This window comes from Phodopus roborovskii, unplaced genomic scaffold (genome assembly GCF_943737965.1).
Source record: "Phodopus roborovskii unplaced genomic scaffold, PHOROB, whole genome shotgun sequence".
Taxonomy (NCBI): Eukaryota; Metazoa; Chordata; class Mammalia; order Rodentia; family Cricetidae; genus Phodopus; species Phodopus roborovskii.
This window is the reverse complement of record NW_026126485.1, coordinates 11,615,470-11,623,634: the sequence shown is the minus strand read 5'-3', so window position 1 is coordinate 11,623,634 and position 8,165 is coordinate 11,615,470. Positions and strand designations below refer to the sequence as shown.

Genomic DNA, 8,165 nt, shown 5'->3' with positions numbered 1-8,165 from the left:
CATGCAACAAATATATAAATGATAGGTTCCCTGAGCTACACCGAGCCATCTTCCGAGAAAACGAAGGGTCCTTTTCCTCCCATATCTCCCCCTTTCCCTCTTCTCAACTCTCCCCTCTCCTCTTCTCCATTTTCTTCTCTTCCCTTTGTACCGCCACTTCCCATCATCTCTCATACTCCCTCCCCCTCTCTTTCTTCCTTTCTCCGCTCCCTTATCTCTCCTTTCTTCTCCCCTCCTCTCCTCCTCCCCTGTCTCTCCTCTCCCGTCTCTCCTCTCCCCTCCTCTCCTTTCCTCTTCCCGCTCCTCTGTTGTCTTCTCTCCCCGCCCTTCCCTTTCCTATTCCCTGTCCTGTCCTCCCCCTCCTCTCCTCTTTTTCTTTCCCCTCCTCCACGCCTCCTCCCTTCCATCTTCTCCCCTCTTCCCTTCTAATTCTGAGACCACAAATGAGCACATGGCTCTCCAGAGAGGGGAGTGAAATGACAGGGGTGGGGGTGTTTTCATGCGGTGACACTAGAGCAGTAAGGCAAGTCTGATAGTGTCAAGGGTGGGTGAGCAATTGCTTCCCTTTTCAAGGGCTGGTTTCTTTTTCTCCTCGAGTAGACTCTGGGCAGTGATGACATCGTAACTCCTTGACTTCAGAGCCCAGTCTAACAGTTTATTTAATTGCAGGTACACAGCCAACATGTGTTCACAGACTACTTGACAGAAATGAAGTGCGCTGATCTGACTTTCAGCTCTTCCTTTCCATGGATTTGCTCTATGGCCATAATGGACAGGAGTAATGGGAGGGACGGGAGAGGGGAGCCGTGAGACTCTGGGCTACACAGCTCCCTCTTAGGCAGAGAAAGCTGTGCTCAGAATTCAACTCCAGAATGCATGAATAAGAAAAAGGAATTTAATCCAGAGAAGTTTTGGAGTGTTGGGGGAAAGGGTTAATGTCACAAAAGCAACTATGAACTATTACCAACAAATTATTCTTAGGATTTCTTTTACTCTCTTGACTGCATCCCCAGAGTTGCCCTAGTTTTTCCACTCCATCTTGATCCGCATCTATCACTCTTCCTAAACTTTATTCTACTATCTGCACATTCCTTTTTATTGATTCACTTCCTGTGCATTTATGTGGCTGTGGAGTGGGTGTCTGAACAAGGTGTGTGCACATGCGTGTTTGATATCAGGTGTCTTCCTTGGTCACTTTCTGCTTCATTCTCTGGGTCAAGTCTCTTGCTGAACCCAGAGCTTTCCTGATTTGGAGACTCTAGTTTCCTCTGGGGATCCCATGACCACCCACCAAGTATGGGAGTTACAAGCGGCCACCATGCCTGTCTGGCTTTTGGAGATCTGAACTCCAGTCCTCACACTTGCATGGCAGGTGTTTTATCCATTGAGCCATCTCCCAGCCCTTCATCACTTTTTGTATAGTGTAACATTTCTCACTCTTTGTGTCTCTAATTTATGAAATCTTGCCTAACACGTTAAACACGTCAGAGAGACAGAGACAGGGATATGCTGGGGATCACAGCCTTATACATGCTAAGCAAGAACTCTGTCATTGAACTATGGTTCATCTTGAACCATGTCTTAACAACTGAAAACAATCACAAAATAATTCAACCAATGCCTTTTTAAAACGTATTTATTTTTATTTTTTATATCTATGGGTCTTTTGCTATGTGTATGTAAATACACCATGTGTGCTCAGCAACCCTGTAAAGTCAGAGGAGGGAGTCAGATGCCTAGAACTGGAGCTATAATTGTAACTGCTATTGCTGTGATGAAACACCATGACCAAAAGCAACTTGAAGAGGAAAGGGTTTGTTTCATCTAGAGTTCTATGCAACAGTTCATCATCAAAAGCAATGAGGGCAGAAACTCAAGTAGCGAAGGAACCTGGAGGCATGACCTGACACAGAGGCCACAGAGGGATGTTTCCTGGCTTGTTCTTTAAGGCTGTGTCAGTCTGCTTTTTTTTTTTTTTTTTTTTTTTTTTTTTTTTTTTTTACCTGAGTGCTGAAAGGCTGGGCCCTTCTCCATTAAGTAAGAAAGAAAACTCCATTCAGCCATATATCTTTATGGATGGAGACATCTTTTCAATTGAGGTTCCTTCTTTTCAGATAATTCTAGCTGACATGAAATTGGCATAAAGCTAGCCAGGATGCTGGAATCATGCTCCACCCTGTTTGGACATGTCCAGTAGCTCAGATCCAATCATTTTATTCTATCCTTCAAAATCCTCTTCACCATTAATCCAACTGGCATTTCTACCCTCACCTTCCTTTAGCCACAAGCTCAACTGTACTTCTGGTTTGGTTAACTGTTGACCATGGCTTGTGCCTGAGGGACTCATATATGAAGACTACATTCACCTTTCAAGGACAACACGTGTGTCTTTCTGAACGTATTCATCCATTACTTTTCCCTTGCTAAGTCTCTCCTGCTCTTCTAAGTAATGAGCACTAGCCAGCTACCACCTTGTACCATTACAAAGAGCAAAGCCTCACCTCCTTAGATGAGACAATCTGGGTCAGGTATTTGGTGGCTCATATGACGAGCAGTTTCTTCTGAGAAATACCAAAAGTTTCTGATAATAGAGTGGAGTGACTTCCTGATATGCTGAGACTCAGCTTTATGCAATTGACCAATCACCTATCCTAAAGGAACATAGTGACCTTTAACCAAATATTGCTCAAATTAATCTATTGGGGTCATCTAGACTACCTTTTCTTCCTTACATGTCTTTGCCAGGGAAGAAATATTTGAAATGGACTTAGTGGAAACTACCAATTTCCAGCAGGTCTGAAACAAAAGTTTAACATGTGCTCACAAGAACTTGTCTGAAATGGCTTAAAATGTATGCTTGTTATGCATTCATATTTGTGTGTGTCTCGATGCATCATAGTTGAACACCCATATTTGTTACGTACAATTCCAGAGTTGATATAAAAAATACATTGGCTATAGCCTGTCTCCAGAAACCCACAGTGTGATACCTTTAACCTAGGATCCTCAGACTCTTAGATTTCAAAGGGCCTGTGACACTCCTATAAATGATCTATAGATTTACTGATTATGTGCCAGTGTGCATTTTTTTTCTCTCAAAGGAGGAAACCAAGATTTCGTCAGATCTTATTCACAAAACAAGATGAACAGTACCTAAGCTAGAGGTAAAAAGGTGCATAAATAGTGGATGAGAAGACAGCATGGTGATGCTATGGGAGAACACAGAGTTCTGAAAAGCCTCCTGTGAAAAGTCATACTCAAGAGTCTTTTATTGCAACTGCAAACTCGTGTAGGCACCAGTCTGTCTTCTGCATTTGTATATCCCACATCCATGGTACAATGAACTGTGCACTAGAATTATTCAAAACCGCATGCATGGACTAAGCATGTTTGTTTGTAATCATCCTCTAAGCACATAGCACAGCCTGGAACCTAGTTAGATTTCTAAGATGGCTCCAGGGTCATGCCAGTTTAGATGAAACATTCATGTTTGGCCAAAGCTGCCCTTCAATACCTTTGCTTTTCCATTCTATACAACCTCTGTTGAGTCCTCTTGGGGACTCCCCAAAGAGGACTCAGTTTACAAAACCCTAAGTGAGACCACTGCCAAGAAATGCTTGCTCACCCCTCTTGCAATGGCAGGGGAATCTCCCTTTCCTTTTATGGGTGAAGCACAAGAAAGGATTCATAAGTGGAGCCCAATCTTCCTCACCAAACACAGCCCACACCTCCCAGTAATTGAACTTGACAAGAAAAAAAGACTGGTTTGAGAAATTACCACAAACTATATTGTCATCAAAAAAACACTTCCTATATGAGATCACAGAACAGAGTAGGCACAACTTCCTGCTGAGCAGATCAGCCTAATGCTTAAATAGAACAGCCCCTGACTGTCATTGACATTGTATAAAAAGCCAGGATGACAGCCTGAGAGCATGAAGTCCGTGCTGTGGCATCCTCCCCTCTCCATCCTGATTCCACATGCCAGGAAGATGGAGACACATTTGCTGATACTGGGATTACTCTCATTCATCATGGTACCCAGTTGTCTGACAGGTAAGAAGCCAGAAGGGCCCCTGAGAATCTTGGGAAGGTTAATGGAATCTTGGGAAGTCTAGTACTCATCAGCTACAGAACCAGGTAGAAAACCATGAGAAGGGAATTGAATCTTAGGTTCTACCTCAGTGGCCCCTAACCTAGAAACTGATTAAAATGGCATGAAGGATTTTATTACTCATAGTACTATTTAGTTTTTGGGTGTTTTTTGTTTGTTTGTTTGTTTTGAGACAGATTCTCATGTATCAAATAAGCTCTTAATTCGGTATGGATTTTCTTTCTTTCTTTCTTTTTTTGGGGGTGTGTGGATTTTCTATTTTTTAGTGCTGTTTTTTCTTGCCAATCTAGAAAGAGAAATAAAGTTTGACACACACACACACAGAGAGAAGAGAGAGAGACAGAGAGAAGGAGAGACACACAGAGAGAGGAGTGTCTCACTATATAGTCTTGGATTGCCTGGAACTTGCCATGTAGACTAGATTGGCCTCAAACTCATAAAGCAGGTAGCTGCTTCTATGAATACCAACACACCAGGCTGAAAATGCATATTTTTGAAAGCCTATGATTGTATATTCTTAATTTATTCTTAAATTACTCCAGAAAAAATGCATTGAAAAGAGACGAATTACAACATATATGTGGAGTTTGGTTGCTGATTTGGGGGCAAGTGACCACATTGTATTGGGCCACATGGTGATCAGGTATAGAAACATTATGACTTTGGAATTTAGGTTGCTATGATTTTAGGAAGCTCACTGCAGTTTCTCCCTCATCAGCATCTTTTCCTCAACAGCGTCCTTGCCAGCTCAGCCCAAGTCATAGCAACCAAGTCTTTCCAATCAAGCATATTCTGTCTCTGAAGAAAGCATTTCAAATAAACTTGTGTTATTATGAGCTGTGGTTGATGTATATAGGGCTCAGAATGGTCTTTTTGGATTGCCAGAGTCCTTCATTTACTTGGTTTTGCAAAACATCTACCCACTACTTCTTATGCATATATATATATATATACAGAGAAATGACAGTAATGCAGACTCAAATGTGTTTAGAGCTACAAGAGTGTGGGGCTGTCATAGAAGCCTTCATGATGACAGCATGTCAACTGAGTTCTGGGGACTGGCAGATTTCCATAAGGGAAGATTTAGGATGAGAAGACATAGAGGTACATGGGGAGACAAGAAGAAGGCCCATGTATTCTCTATCCTGGCCAGGAATACAGGGATATTGGGTAAAGAACAGAAAGACAGGAATTAGGCCAAAAGAAGTAAAGCCCTGGACAGAAAATTCAATCTTTTTCTTTTCATGTGTTGTTGGGGATAGAGATCCAAGACCTTGAACGTGCTAGACAAGTACTCTACTACTGAGCTGCATCTCTAGTCTAAACTTAAAATGTCTTAATTGTATTTGGCAGACAATGAAAAACTACTTGAAAATGTTAGGGAACACCATTTATAGAGTACATTTGATGCACAGATGTATAAATTTTATTACAACTTATAACTTTGCAGTGTGAGTGTCATGAATCCACGGAATAACCTCAAATTCAGATTATCACAGCTGCAAGGCTCAAATTCAGTTTGTTCTTTCTGTCGAACAAGACCAGAGGTGACTCTGGCTGAGAGGGTAGAAGAGCAGGTGCAAGGAGGTATGTCAAGTGGCAAATTGATTCCCAGTGGGAAAGATCATGAAATGGATTCGAATGCTGAGGTCAGAAAGCGGCTCAAACACTACCCAAGGGCAAGAGATACTCATTTAAGATTTCTTTTCCCTCCAGGAAGAATCCAGTTTAAACAGTTAATGGGGCTGGAGAGATGGCTCCTTCGTTTAGAGCACTCATTGCTCTTGCAGAGGACCCAGGACCCAACATGGTGGCTCACAGCCTCCCAGTTCCAGGGGATCTGGCAACTTCTTCTGGCCTCCACAGGCACTGTGTGCACATGGTGCACAGAAATATACACAGGCAAAACCTAACCATATAATAAATAAATAAGTCTTAAATTTAAAAAAAAGTTTAGAAAAAAAAAACCCAAGTCTTTCTATTCTTGGGGGCGAGAGGACTTTAATGAAACAAAACAGGCTGTCAACAGATATGCAATTTCTAGCTGATTCATAAAGTAGATTTTCATTCTGAAAATTTCCAAAGCCACCATTTAAAAGTGTAATGTGGTACAAGGGATGTATTAGTCAACCTGGGTGTTTTTAGTCTCTATATCACTGGGTCTTGGGATGTGGTTAAAAGAGAATTCTCCCAGATATTGCCAACACAATGGGTTACTGAAGGCACCTTTCTCAGAATTGTGGAAAATCTGAGATGCCCTTTGATCATCTTTCATTCTAGGAATTCTGTAATCAAATCTTTATCCCTATAGAGTCAAAAGACAAATGGTGTGGAAACCCATTAAGGTGACATGCTTGTCTAATTATCCCTTCTGGTAAGGGCTACTGCCCACACTCTAGAATTTCCCATCTTCAGCTTTGTTATTATGACACATGCTTCTCCACAGCATTATAGCTACTGTTGCTGTATTTGTCATCAAAATAGACCTCGGAGAGATGGGGCTTTGCTAAACATTGGGAATACTTAATAAAGACTCATGTAATCCATGCTTATGCTCCATTTAGCTTTATGAATTGAAAAAAAAATGATTCCATCCACTTATGTGTCGATTGGCCATGCTCTGAAAGAATAGCTTGTGAGCTCTACAGCTCCACCACTGTTTCTCCCAAAGACAAGGGTTCTTGGGATTGCGCGCACGTGTGTGTGTGTGTGTGTGTGTGTGTGTGTGTGTGTGTGTGTGTGTGTGTGTGTAGGCCAAAAGTCAACTTTGGCTATTAATCCTCAGATGCCATTTGGAAGTTTTAATTGTTGTTGCTTAGAAATGGGGTTTCTTGCTGGTTTGGGGCTACATGGTTAGGCTAGGCTGGCTTGGCAGAGAGTTTCAGGAATCTTCCCATTTCTGCTTTCCCAAGGCTGGTATGAAAGGTATGACTATCCCATCCTGTTTTTCTATTTACAATTTTTTTATATTATTTTATTTTATGTGTATGAGTGTTTTGTCTGCATGTTTATATGTGCACTACATCACTACCTAGTACCCTCATAGGTCAGAAGAGGGCATTGCCTCTGGGACTGGAATTACAGATGATTGTAAGTTCCCAGGTGGTGCTAGGAAGTGAACCTGGGTTCTTTGCAAGATCACCAAGTACTTTTAACTGCTGAGCCATCTTTGCAGCCCCTATACTCAGCTTTGATGTGGGCACTAGGGATCAGAACTGAGGTCACCATACTCATGCAGCAAACACTTTACACTGAGCCATCTCCCCAGCCCTGGACACACACACACACACACACACACACACACACACACACACACACACACACACACACTTTGAGAATTCTAGATACTTCTGTGTAATTTCTTGTGGTAACTGAATACCATGAAGGTAGCCCATAGGAGAACCAAAGACAAGATCTAGGAAGTCACAGCTTCCAGCAATTTCTCTCTGCAAAAGGAGAAGTTTGATATAGAGATCTTGAAATCCCCTTCCAGCTCCATCATTCTATGTAAAGAATTCTGGAAATAAAAAAGTTTTGTACAAAAAAACCTAATTTTATTCCGGGGTACTGTTGGAAACAAGAAAAGTTCCCAACCAAAGACATTCCCAGTACCAGATGGATTGAAAGGTCATCCAGTATCAACAGACTGAAATCTGATAGCTCAGTTGCAGGTTATTTCCCACTCTGAAAAAAGGTACTGCCCTTCAGCTATTTTTGAATTGCTCAAGTTGTGGGTGTAGGGTAAAAACATCACTGTGTTTTGGTGAAGTCTTCCTATGTTCGCTTTCTACGGGAATGTCTTCCCTCAAACAATGTCCCTGTTTCCCAAAAGGAGTGTGAGCTATAAAAAAAAAAGAGCACCTTCATTCAATATGTTACCTCAAAAAGCTCATAAACCCCAAGGCTGAGATGTCTCAGTGGTTAGGGACACATGCCACTTCTGATGAATCTGAATCTTACAACTGCCTGTCTGGATCCAGTGGCATCTTCTGGCCTGCATGTATATATAGACACACACATAAATAAAAATAACTCTCTAAAAAATGTTTTT

General features: G+C 41.8%; 1 protein-coding gene across 1 annotated transcript in view; it reads left to right on the top strand.

The window, feature by feature from the left end:
- The first annotated feature begins 3,969 nt into the window (after positions 1-3,969).
- Il2ra (interleukin 2 receptor subunit alpha) overlaps positions 3,970-8,165 on the top strand; it is a 42,573-nt gene continuing 38,377 nt past the window's right edge. The window contains exon 1 of the mRNA XM_051195059.1: positions 3,970-4,056. Within this exon, the coding sequence (XP_051051016.1) occupies positions 3,993-4,056 (64 nt within the window). The 5' untranslated portion in view covers positions 3,970-3,992. The remainder of the gene's footprint in view (positions 4,057-8,165) is intronic.